Here is a 13,905-nt window from a genome sequence, read left to right as displayed (position 1 = left end):
TTTTGCTGGAATTTGTAGTCCTCTATAGCTGATGGTATTCTGCATTGCTGTATAATGTATTGCTGAGATTTGTAGTCTCTCTAAAACTTGGAGTCAGTGGCAGATCTACCAGGCTTACAGCTGCAGCCGGGCCCCGACACTCCACCACTGACTCTAAGCTGTAGAGAGACATTTTCATAAAAAGGCCCACCGAAATTCTCAGCACCAGGCCCATGATGCTCTTAATCTGGCCCTGCAAGAGAGGCATGTTTGCAAATAAATTTGCACAAAAACTCCCAGTGATCACCATGATTTGCAGTCTCATATGGGCATATCATAACCATTTAACTGTCTTTCATGTACGCATAATTATGACTTTCAGTCTCTTTGTGTTAGTTCCATAGGTGTGGTACATATTGCAGTGTTGTACAACATGACAATAAACTTGTCACAGCTTCTAGCATGCTGTGATCATTTTCAGGTAATCACACAAATGTCTCTTTATACAGGTTACATCAACCACTAAATGAAACACAATGGGATGTATGTGAATTCCTCATAAAATCTTTTAGCTTTTTTAACGCCCCCCTTCCTTTTGTATAAAATAAGGCACATGAATGTTAGCAATTCTACCAGACCTCCTGGAGAAGCTACAGTGTAGTGTGATTCTTACAGGATCATCATGAGCCACTGTATCAAGTCAACCCATGCTTCAACTGGATCTATTAAGGGAACCAGTCACAACATTTCTAGCCATATCTCAACTTTACATCACAAGATCCATCATGGGGATTCTCATAAAATTTGCCATCATGGAACAACTCATTCTTCCCTTCATGGAGGATTCCATAAAGGGCATCATGTAAGCTCCCACTTGTCTCATCATGGAGGTCACTACAGAACTCCAAGTGTTCATGGAGGCTCTGGAGGAAAAGGGATCTCTGTTTCCAAACATACTTCTATTGGTCATGGTTTTGGCTTTGGAAGTGGCCACAGTCACAGCGGCCATCATAGCAGCTTTGGGGGTCACGGTGGTTGGAAGGCCGATGGTCTTTTTGCTGTAAATGAAAAAGAAACAATGCAACATCTAAATAACCGTTTGGCTACCTACCTGGAGAAGGTTCGTTCCCTGGAGCAGGAAAATGCCCAACTAGAGAGGAATATTCGAGAGTGGTATGAAAGGAACCAGCCCAGCACTTTTCCCGATTCCAGTGGCTTCTTTAGGACCATTCAGGAGCTTCAAAGCCAGGTAAGTAAGGACCCAGTCACACATATGTGCTATATTTGCTGGAGTGTGTTTTTGATGCAGTTTACATGGGACAACATTTATTTCCATAAGAGATGCACTTTTTGAAAACCACACCAAGAATTCAGCAAGCAGAAACTGTTTTAGAACATATTTTTTGTTGCATACCTTTTTTAGTAAGCTGATACTAAATAACATTTTAAAAAATGACGGCATTAATAGAAAAAAATATATTAGTGTGCATGGGTTCCCAAACTACTTGTCCAGCCTATGCTTCTGGGACCTTAGAGGACCTTCTGAGACTTAGAGTGCCTTTTTAACCTTAGTATATATGGGCCGGGTGCTGGAGACCACGCCCACTACCATGTAGACATTAACACTGTTCCCTTCTAGGGCAAGGGGGCAGCGGCATGCATTCTCCGTGATTCTCCAACTGTGCTCCAAGTTTTCAAAAAGTAATGTCCAGGTGGGGTTCGACAGTGAGCATCTCCACTCTGTGTCTTACCAGCATTGACTCATGCAGAATGCTTCTCAATTTCTGCTTGACACTATTTGGAATAGACGTGAAGGTAACATTCTCTGTATGACCTCAGTTAAACATTATGTTCCATCAGGTTCAGAATAACCTGAACTATCTATCTATCTATCTATCTATCTATCTATCTATCTATCTATCCATCCACAGTGACTATCTATCTATCTATCTATCTATCTATCTATCTATCTATCTATCTCTCTATCTATTTATCTATCTATCTATCTATCTATCTATCTATCTATCTATCTATCTATCTATCTATCTATCTATCTATCTATCTATCTATCTATCTATCTATCTATCTATCCACAGTGACTATGTGTGTACAAAGGCAGGTGTTTAATTGGGGGGTCCAAAAACTGTTCTTGCACAGTGTCCCTTTGGTGGCTTTGTCCACTACTGTTGGTATGCGTGTATATCTGCAACTGTATACAGAAAGTATATAAGCTGTAGACAAGCTTTTAGGCTTTACTGAAAACAACTAAAATGGCTTCTTAAGCACTGCAAATCAATACCCATAATATAATATCCATTCATTTTTATAGTTATTTGAATCGAGTAATGTTGATCTGGTTTGGAGGTCAATACTGTTGCATCCTAGGAAGCTCCATTTGTTATTATTAGTGTGTCCTCCTAAGGAGAAGTTTCAATGGAAGCCCAAGACACATTAGAACAATTTTGCTTTATAGATAGATAGATAAACAGAAAGACAGATGAATTGATAGACTGACCTTGAAAACATATATTTTTATATCACTAACTAGATGATTCCTTTGTGTTTTAGATATCTTCTGCCTCCACTGAAAATGCAAGGATTGTGCTGCAGATAGACAATGCCCGACTGGCTTCAGATGACTTCAAGAACAAGTATGACATCATACTATTATTTATAATAAAATAATATAGAGGAAACTTAAATATCACGTTTCAAGAAACTCTTTAATATCCACATAAAATGCAAATTTCAAAGCAAATCTGTATCTTGTATGGATATACACTGAGTGGCCAGATTATTATGACCACCCCATCAGTACTTCGTTGGGCCACGAGACGACTCCATGAGATGACTTCGTTGGGCCGCCTCGTGACTCCACAAGATGTAGAAAGGTGATGCGAGGAATCTGACACTGCACTGTTTCCCTTCTGTTGTCTTGTACCAGTCTTGCCACTCTCCGTTCTGCCCTAACATTGACTAGTCGCTGATGGCCACTATTCGCACGTTCAGACCCAGATTTTCGGCTGACCAGTCTTTAAACACTTTAACAACAGCTGCTCTTGAACATTTAACAAATTCTGCTGTTTTGCTGATACTCGCTCCATGGCTCCAAGCGCCAACAATCATCCCACGTTCAAAGGCTGTTAAATCGCGTTGTTTACCCATATCTTCAAAATGATCTTCATGATCTTCAAAAAAATCACTTCTACTGCCGTGGTAAACAACCTGCTTCCCTATTTATAATGGTCTGGCCCTCTAGCAACTTCAGCACGAAATTATAGCTAATTATAGCTAATTTGCCTACAAACGTCAGTTGGTCATAATAATCTGGCCACTCAGTGTATATATCCATTCCTTCATATTCGACTCTCTGAGATTCTGTGGGCCAGCTCCCTGCGCACCATGTCTGATACACTTAAAAGCCTTTTCCATAGAACTTTCTTGTTTGGGTTTTTTTTTTACATGGTAGATCTTTCCTCAATCCCCCTCAATTGTTCAGCTTGGGGTCAGCATTCAGTATGTGATAACACTTCCGCATAGCCAATTTGTACACAGCTATTATGGCCAATTTAGACAGGAGCCAAATAACCGATCAGCATATCTTTGAAGTGGGAAGAAACCCATGCAAACACAGGGAGAACAAACCAACTCCATGCAGATAGTGTCCTGGCTGAGTTTCAAACCAAGGACCTCAGTGCTGCAGGGCATAGGTGCTAACCACTACCACTGTGCCATTCCCCAGCCTCACCCCCAGCACGTCCCGCCCTGTCTGATGAAGCCCTGCCTCCAGCCCAATGAAGCATCATCCTCGTCCGCTGAAGCACCGCCCCAACCCGGTCCCCAAGCTAGTCTGAAGGAGGGAGGGAGGAGGAAGGGAGGAGACAGGGAGGAGCCTCCCTGTCCCTCACTTGCTCGTCCCTGCTGAGGCATTGAGATCGATGGCCTCAGTGTTTTTGTTTTTTTGATTGGACAGCTTGGACCAATGACGCTTTGCCATTGGTCCAAGACATCCACAGAGCTCACGCCTCTAACTTAAAGTAGAGGCTGTGACAGCTCTTGCCTCATTAGTTAGGTTACACAAGCAGTGGGGGAACACGCTGCTGTGTAACCTAGCTACCTGTCAAAAGCCAGATGCAGTGCTGCCTGTAATTAACAGGCAGTGCTCCATCCATGACAGGTTACACAGCGGGGAGGCTTTCCCTGCTGTGTAACCTGTAACAAGCCAATCTGAATGGGGAAAAAGTTGTCAGCTTCAGACTTGAAGCTGACAGCTTTTTCCTCCATAATACTAGGTGAGGCTCTGCCTCACCTGCCTCCCCTGACTGCAAGTCCCTGCTGTGCCACTATGTCGTATCTCACAGCTGTTTAAACTAATATACAAAAAAATTAGGACACCAAAGCATTTATTTACCTGTGTTTGTTTATTATTTAGAACATTTTGATGATCCCATATGCCTACGTGCCATCACTTTTTGGTCAGTAGAGAGACCTGCATGGCAAAAGTTGCATGTTAGAGCTCTAACTTGAGAGCCTGAAGTTGATATTTGCATATTTAAAACCCCAGGTTTTGGGGCTCCCAGGACCCATGCAGCTCTAGAGCAAAGAAGGTTAGTAAGCTTCATAAGTCATCACATGAAGCCCACACAGAACTTAAGACTATCTTCCCTCCCACATGTGACAGTGCTAAGTACCTGAGCAGCCAATCACCAAGTACCAGCACTTTCACATGTGAGAAGCAGGAAAGAGCCATATGCCTTCCCATACCTGGAAGTACAAGCTACTTCTCAAGGTATTTCTCTCTGTGGGAGTAAAGTGTAAATGAGCATAAGTTTCTGGGGCCCATATTAAAGTAAAAACCTTTGCTTTGCCCTTTTGCTTTTAGAAAGTCAAGATACAACTTGTTTTTTTTTACGTTTACTAAGATCTTACAGCATCAGCTCATTTTACAGAATGTCTTCCAAAATACATTTCTTAATTTTTCTATTCCTGCAAGGTATGAAATGGAGATGAGGCTGAGGAGCAGTGTTGAATCTGATGTAAATGGTCTACGCCGGGTATTGGAAGAGCTTAACCGGGAGAGATGTGACCTGGAGAGTCAAGTCCAGAGCCTCCAGGAAGAACTTCTGCAGATGAAGAGGAACCATGAGGAGGTACGTGCTCTTTAGAAGCAGAAGCCAGTATTATTAGTAGTTAATTAGTGTAATTGTAGTCAACATATCCTGACTTGCTTTTCAGTGAACTTTAAACTTTGACCATTCAGATCAGTCTGCCCCAGTGGGTGGGGGATTTACAGCATTAAAGAACATCAAAACGTAAATGTATTTTTTAGTTCTTGATTATTTTTGTATGTATCCCTATTGGAGAGAATCACCCAACTATCACCTAGACTGGAAGAAAGTGACAATCTAAAATTTTGAGTTGTCACCAGAGCAGGAATTTTGGGACTCTTGTTGAGGTTGAATTCTTAGGTGATAATCTTTTGTTCTGATATTCCCATAATTGCTATTTTTTGTACAGGAGGTCAACTCTCTCCGTGCTCAGCTGGGTGCAAGGGTCAATGTGGAAGTAGATGCCGCTCCATCAGTTGATCTAAACCAATCTTTGTCTGAGATCCGAGAACAATATGAGAACCTGATGGACAGGAACATGAGAGATGTCGAGAACATGTTCCTTCAAAGGGTAACTGAATTTTTTTTACATTTTGATTCAAAGTAACACAATAACTAGCTAACATATGTAGAAGCCTACGTCTGAAAAAGTCCATCTGAACCTTCTAGTGTTTCCCTCTCTCAAAATTTTTAATGCAAGTTGCCATGTTAAATGAAATGTCATTTATCTTTTTTAATGGTAAATGCAGTTGGGAAGCTGGATTTTTTCTGCACCATGCTAGAAAGCGCTGGAGGGGATGGGAGGAACTGACCAATTGTTATATTATTTCCATAAGCTCCTGCGGATAGAGAAATGGACTGTAAGCAAAGATAGACATGGCTATTCACTGATAGGGCTATCAACGGTACCAACATCTAAGCAGCTACAGCAGAAGTAAGGGTCATAAGTCTGCAGTGGTTTTACTGCAGATGAAGGAGCATTGTAATGCTTTCAAATCAAGTGTCCAACTCATGGTACTACTTTAAGGATTAACCCATATTTACTAAATAAAGAAGGTGCTTAGACAAACAGAGAGCCCTGGTCTTACAGGTATGAGTAGCCTACCTCATTTATGTGATTTTATAGTTTGACTTTAGTTCTACTGTAAGACCTTTTCCTACACACATTAGTTTCCTGTCTTCCATTGGAAGACTATAGGCAGGCTTTAGTAATCCTCTTTTACCTGAAATATCTGCAAAGCATAGATGAGGATCAGCAGAAGAAGGTTTTTGATTTCTCGAATGTTTTCTCATCGGCCAGCTTTTTATAACTTCTGGAGAACCTTATGGAGATATTTCCCCTAACATCACTATACCAATGTCTGTTTTAAATCACCTGCTGAGCTGCAAGGTTTAGCTTTCTGCCAATAGAAGGCCCATTACTGCCTACCCAAAACTTAACGTTTGGTTGATCTTACGTCCCACAAGCTTGGTCTACACAAAATGTTGGAAAATATCTGCAGCCAAAGAGCAAACATTCTTTTCTCCTCAAGACAAAGGTACATTTCTTACCACTGCCACAGTTAAATATTACCTGTGTTGGTGAGAAAGTCACAGCAGGTCTGCCAACACAATGAGGTCAGACAAATCTTCAATACCCAATGTCTGGACATCAAAAGGTGTGTCCAATAAATCAAAAGTAAATGTAAAAATACCCTCACTTGTTCACAGCTAAAATATGCATTCAGGTTTCAGATAATCATATGTATGTGTGGAATTTCATTTCTTTATTTATTTTTCAGACTGAAGAGTTGAACCGTGAAATGGCATCTGGATCTGAACAGCTGCAGTCTGTCCAAACTGAAGTCATTGAGCTTAGACGTAGTGTCCAGACCCTGGAGATTGAGTTGCAAAGCCATATGAGCATGGTACGGTATACTTACAAGAGAAAACATGAACACCTTTCCAGAGTCCCATTTACTGTAAGGCTCTTGATGGTCATTGGGTAGGGCAGCTGTCTAACATTGCACAGCGCCAAGCCACATTTCACTTCATTCTTTTTTCTTTTCTCCTGTTTCTCTGGAATAGGGAGCATTTTGGTTCCCTCCATGCCCCACCCCCATTTCACAAATTTGTTCCTTTTTTATTTTTGTATGATTTATTTTCAAAAGTATTTAGTTGTAAATCTAACACAAGAAGTAGAGGAGGGTAGATGGTATGTTGGGAGGAGTCACGTGACTCTCAGCTATTCTCTATCAGCATATTTAGGGTGTAACATAAAACATGGTCACCCCTGATTTATTTTTAGTTTTATTTCTAAAAATTACACTTTGGCTTTAAAGCAAACCAGATACGGTTTCCCTAGAGCACATTTTAGTTTTAGTTTTCTAAACATAATTCTTTGGTAAATGGGGTGGGGCCTATAGGAAAAGGAACCCTAATTCTCAAATGCATAGGGCAACATTATGTCTTGGTAGAGCTAGGAATGCCACTTCATATTTAATTCTTCGTCATTAATACTGTCTTTGCCTTATCTTAGAAATCGGCATTGGAAGGAACTCTGGCTGAGACAGAAGCCACTTTTGGCGCACAGCTTTCCCAGCTACAATGTCTGATCAATAATGTAGAATCTGAGCTGGCACAGACCCGCGGAGACCTAGAACGTCAGAACCATGAGTACAAAATCCTGATGGACCAAAAGACTCATTTGGAAATGGAAATTGCAACCTACAAGCGACTGTTAGACGGCCATGATTTCCAGTAAGTCAGGAGGAGCATTTTCGGATTCACATTACATAATTGAGATTGCATGTTACTTTTTCCTAGGTTTCTTTATATAGTCAGAAACAATCATACAAACCGTTTAAACGTTTATCCTGTGTGACCCATATGTTTTTTTTTTCTTTCAGTGTTTCTGGACACCACTCAAGCGCCAAGGAAGGTACCACTGAATAAAATTAGCAAAGCTTTCTGTTTTACCTAATGAATAATCCAATCCAACACTTAAAGAGGAACTCCAGGAATTTGAAAAGTTAACCCTTGTAGGGAGCTACCTCTGCACTGCAAGGGTTAAGTGCATATTTTGTCTAGGGAGCTAAAATAAAGAAGAAATACTCACCCAATCCTCAGTTCCCCCTGACTATTAGACTGGTCCCTGCAGCCTTTTCTCCCTCAGGCTCCAGCAGTCTAAGGATCCATACATACAGTAAATGTGTTGGAATTCATTGTGGTATGTTGTGTTGGTCATACACTGGAAATACAGTCTATGAATGACACAGAGGTTCTTTTGACCTTAAATTTGTGATGCATATTAGAGTGTAGGTAACTAAGAATGTCCATTCACTGTGCGAGTTTTTGAGGAACCGCCTGAAGTTTGCACAGTCAGCACCCTTTCGGTTGGCATATCTCAATCAGCTGATCGAAAGAGCTGGCCGGCAAATCTTCGTACAATCAGAGCCGGCAATGAGCCAACTCTGCCCGGGTTGTCAACGGCCGCTGTCAGAATACAATGCAAACAGTGGGATTCCTCGATTAACACACTCCTAAGTGTCGATGGAGGAATCTGCCCTATTTTTTATTCAGCCCGTGGGTTGAACAAGAAAAATAGAGCAGTGTATGGCCAGCCTAACACTAGTAATGCCCCTACCCGTATGCGCTCCCCAACTCTGCTTTGCCCATCAAAGATTTGCCCTTTATTTAATTTGATGTAAATTCTTTATACTTGCACTGACAAAGATGTGCATTTTCATTGAATGGCAAAAGTATAGAGAATGGATTGGTTGCAAAGCTGTACATATGTTCTTTGTACCTGGCAGGCAATGGAATGGTATAAATAGATAGTGATCATTGACTGAGTGGATATCAGTACAACCATTCAGCATTGGGGTCTTGGGTTCAGTTTTCACATTGCTATTTCATTATTACTAAGATGTATTTATTTTGTATTTGTTGCAGTGTCCCACCATTCTGTGAAAATCCATCACACCCCCGAACACACTCATCACACCAAGTGCTAAGAACTCTGGGATATGAAGAGCTCCAGTATTCACATCCTAGTTATTACTATACCTTGAGTTGATGAATAATCACGTCTTTCTGGGTGTTTTATGTTCATTCTCTATATAACTGTAAGGGCCTATAACTTCAATAAAATCTTTTCTTTCTCATGCAAAGCAGTTGTCAGTTTTCTAAATTATTTTTGTATGTCCTGTGAATGAATTTGATGTAGTAGTTGTATTTTCAAATTGGTTGGGTGGCATATTTCTAAAAATAAAAAATGTTTTGTGATAGAACCTACTCTGCTTAATTAGTCAGTGAAGATAGAAAGTTATTTAGCACCCAAGCCAAAAAGACCAATGTGCTTCCCCCATCCCCATTTGCTGTGCACTGCTTCAGCCGCATAGGTTGCAGGTACTGCCCTTTTTTGCCCCTACCTGCAGAAGCACCCAAGGCAGCCGCCTCTTCTGCCTACCCCTTGGCCCGATAACATGCTCTACCCCTTTAGTAAATCAAATCCATCACATCTATATGAAACAATTTTATTCCATGTTTGCAAAAAAGGTAGTACATTATGTGATGTCTATTTTCAGTGTTGTATTCTGTTGGGCATTGGATTGACATTCATTTTGATGGTCTCTTGAAGAGCATCTTACAGGGATTCAATCACTTGAATAATCGATTCTTTCTTAAACAGAAAATGAATATGTTTGTCCCATAAGGCTCACTTTTACACACAAGGAGAAATGCAAAATGGTCTATTTTATAGCTTTATGTGAACTGCGCTTCCCTGTCCTCACAATCTGTGATCTCCAAATTCCTTTATGGATCATTTGCCTTACAAATTACCCATTTTGACACCGCACGTAGTGTTCTAGATGTGCATGAGGCGTGTTTACCTTTATATTACCTTTTAAATTCACATTAATATAAATGTAGCAGTAGAAAAACTGCTCATTATTGGGATGTGGTACCACCCCCCTCCCCCTCCCTGACCCCATTCCTCCTAAGAGGTACTACACTGACCTTACCCTCAACCAAGCTGCTTATTTACCTCTGTATCAGATCTGTAGCCTGCTCTGGTGTAGACTTTGAATGGGACCACATACCAAAATCTTCAATCTCAGTACATAGTTCCATTCAAGTCTATAGGGACTCATAAACAGAGCACAGGCGCACCCAGCACTGAAGATAAATTCCTTGCAAATGAGGAGAATACCAGAGCAAGCTGTAATTCGGGGGTAAGTACGCAGTTGGGATGAGGGGTTAGTACAGTTTAGTTTAGGAGAGCAAGGAGGGTGGGTTAGCATTGGTTTATATAAAAGTTAACATGTCCTTTTAAAGCAAATATAGTATAGTGTATGCATTGCAACCTGACTCTTTCAAAACAGCTTCTGGGCTTTTCCTGGATACTGCATCCCACAATGCAATGTAAGCATCTCAGCAACCACGTAAAGTGTATCAAAAACCTCTTTCTTTTAGTTTTGGATAAAGTTGTTGGGGGTTAGGACCTCTATCAGGTTTCTATTATTGCATATTTCCCTGCTGGGAAGATTCACTCCTCTATTTGCCCTGGGGACCGTTGTTACCGGATAGAAAGTAAGGGGAAATCCTACATTTTAGAGTTGCCATGACAGCAAGGGGTTAAATGTTCAACATAAACGCATGCTCTGGGGACAACTGGCCAAGATGGAACTTCCCTTATCTTTAGGGAGATTTCCTTTTACTTCCTGTTGCATTTCCAAGACAAGAAGTGAAGAGAACTCTACCCAGAAGGACACAGACATAAAAAAATAACCTAAAAGGGTTTTGAACTCTTTCCTACTCTAAACAAAACTGACAAAGTTTTGGCTATACATACAAGAAGCGCCTCTATTCCCTCTTGGGAGGGTGTCTATGTGGAACTTTTAAGTAGTCGTAACTAGATGGGACTGCCTGGAGCCCCTAAGGTGCAAAGGAGGCATCCTGAAATAACAGAGGTTTGCAGACATCAAAGATGACTAGTAACATAACATAACATTAGAGTAGTTTCCTTTTCCCAATTACATGTACCAATGAGGCACTCTGTTGCTAAAATCAAAGTATCCAAAAAAGCTGAACCTGCAAAAGAAGATAATAAATACTTATATTTTGTGCTGCCAAACATCTCTCCTATGCAGAGAAATTGCCCACTGGAGCCTCTTTAAAAACCAACACTGCTGGGAGTGTCGAATCCCTGGTTCCTCTATGCTCAGTGGTTCCTGTATTCATTTAGGAAGTCATTTGGTAAAACTTCTAAGAACAGTAGACGCCAAAAGATCCACACTACTGACCTTTTGCATGGTAATTCTTTTGGGCACCTTGAGTTACATCAAAAAGAGTCATTTCTGACACCATCAAACAAGAGGCAGCTACTACCTCCTCCATAGCCTATATGACCTTTCTGTAAACTTGTGATCATCATCAGGGAAAGATTAGGGTGAACAACTGGGGCAAACTGCTGCAAAATGTATAATTCATACAGCATGGTAAAGAGGATCTTTATAAAAAGAAAGGAAAAAAACAATTGCAATCAATCAAAACATTATTACAAAGGGAAATTAGAATTGGGGCTATTTTACTATACACTGTGGTTACAGATGAGTTTCCAAAGAGGGTACAAGGCCATTTGCCTTCAGGCTGTCTCTTTCTGATGGAAACCGTACCCTATTAGACCTGCAGATAATGCTGATGTAAATTGATTTTTAAGATTTTGATATGTAAGTTGGTGCCTAAATATCAGTCTTTTTTTTCCTTATCTATAAATGGAACACCAGAGACGTGAAATAATATGGTGATGGCATATATTCACACAGTCTCAATAGAATGTTGTTATGGTTTATCTTAAACTTCACTTAATGTGCTTTGATCTATAATTGATATAGGTACAGTCTGCGTACTGGTACCTGACTCGAGTTATCTGCTGATGAATGCACTTGTTTATGTTGTACTAATCGCTACTTAATAATAAAAATTGACATGCTTAAAAAAAAAAAATGGAACACCATCTATCTTCAATATATGTTCCTATCTGGACCTAGAAGGAGGTATGATTAGGCAAGATGGAACCCCTCTACAACTTTTAATTCCTAAAAGCACTGGGAAGAGGAGACCTTTTCTGTATATCCTAATGAATAGAAGTTCAAACCCAACTAATGGTCAGGGCTGATGTACCTTAATACCTTCTAGGACAGGATAGGAGCAGCTACCCTTATAAGAAAAAGTTAATTTGCATTGGACATGTGCAATTCGTTTAGTTACTAATTGAAATTTGGGTGAATATCTGCATATTGGGACATTCGGACGAATCAGAAATTTCCGAATGGAAGAAAAAAATGAATCCAAATGCATCCAATTTTTTTTTCAAATGTTATTGGGAATTAATTTATGCTGTTAAATATAAAAACAACAGTGTGGCATCTCCTCCCTAATTCAAGGAAGGGTAAGGAATTTTAGGGAAAACAACAATGCCAAAAATACAACAAAAAAGTGTGGAGTCCCCCTAAAATCCTTTACCAGACCCCTGATCCAAGCAGCAGCCTGAAAGAGCAGGAAAGGGGGGGGGGTGCGCCCCCCTCCTGCACCATACCAGACCACATGCCCTCAACATGGGGAGGGTGCTTTGCCAGGCGGACAAGGGCCCCAATCAGGATGGGCCTCTTTGCCACAACCCTAGCTTCGGGGTCAGATAAGCTCCCCTGCCCGCAGAACCCGACAACCACTGTGCCAGGATTGAGTGGAAAAAGCCCTTGTCCTCATCAACATGAGAACAAGGTGCTTTGCCAGGGGATCCCCTTTTGGCAAAGTACCCTCCCCATGTTAAGGGGAATGTGGCATGGTATGGTGCTGGGGGGCTCACATTTGTCCCCCCTTTCCTGCTCTGCCAGGCTGCAGCTCGAATTAAGGGTCTGGTAAGAGATTTCAGGAACAAACCCCATGCTGTTTTTTTGGTGTTAGGGTCCCCATAAAATTCCTATCAGACCTAAAAGGGGGACCTCACACTTTTTTTTTGTTTTCTGTGAACTGTCAAAAGTTAAAAAGAAAAAAATAAACATGTCACTTTTTTTCTTTTTAATGACACTTTTCTGCTACATATTTTTGTTTATAAATATTATTCAACTCATCTGAAATCCATGAAAAATTGGGATTCGGATGAATCCGAATACCGAAAAGAATTGACTTTCGGACCTGAATCCCGAAAAACAAAATAACGGCTTACATGTCTTACGTGCATGCATGTTTTAAAGGGCTAAAGAGCATGTTTCATAATATAATAGTGGGTTTAATTAATTGTTTTTTCATGGTCTGCATGACTGGCATTGTGGCAGGGGTGTGTCCTTTTGCCCACATACCTTTTCCTCATTCTTATCTCAAAAAGTTGGGAAGTATGCTGGTGCTCCTTCAAACCTAAAGTATTAAGTACATTCTTCACTCCTTGCAGTTAAACAGAGGGGTTGGGAGACAAAGTAAGGTATGTGTCACTAGAAAAGGGGACAATTAAGCAAACCTCTTACTTTACCCTGCATGGGCAAAGAACAGGCATATCACATTACTTGCATTTATACTGGATAAAACATCACTAGATATCTGGAGACATTTGAAATAAAGTTCATTTTATTAGATTTACTTATAATAGATACATCACTCTATGGATATACTGCATACATTAAGTCAAATGCACAGAATTTATAAATAATAGAACTATGTCAATACCCCCTCACCTATGCGTGCTGTCTATTTAAGTCCTTTAAAGGGTAAGGAAATATTTAATTAAAATCTCCTTACACTTTTCCCCTAACCCCCCTTAAGTAGATGTAGCTCACCA

General features: G+C 40.6%; 2 protein-coding genes across 2 annotated transcripts in view; one reads left to right on the top strand and one right to left on the bottom strand.

Annotated features, from left to right (window-relative positions):
• The window catches only part of LOC108787094 (keratin, type I cytoskeletal 19-like), a 56,180-nt gene that overhangs the window by 22,903 nt on the left and 19,372 nt on the right, over positions 1-13,905 (bottom strand). The window lies entirely within an intron of this gene.
• LOC108787124 (keratin, type I cuticular Ha6-like) lies at positions 986-12,903 on the top strand. The gene is made up of 7 exons (XM_018556588.1): positions 986-1,228; positions 2,548-2,630; positions 4,973-5,129; positions 5,497-5,658; positions 6,869-6,994; positions 7,606-7,822; positions 12,881-12,903. Exons 1-7 carry the CDS (start codon positions 1,058-1,060, stop codon positions 12,901-12,903), a joined length of 939 nt encoding a protein of 312 aa, XP_018412090.1. The 5' UTR covers positions 986-1,057.

Source organism: Nanorana parkeri, unplaced genomic scaffold (assembly GCF_000935625.1).
Source record: "Nanorana parkeri isolate BGI_ZX_2015 unplaced genomic scaffold, ASM93562v1 scaffold242, whole genome shotgun sequence".
Taxonomy (NCBI): Eukaryota; Metazoa; Chordata; class Amphibia; order Anura; family Dicroglossidae; genus Nanorana; species Nanorana parkeri.
The sequence above is the reverse complement of the archived record's forward strand: the minus strand, read 5'-3'. Positions and strand labels throughout refer to the sequence as shown.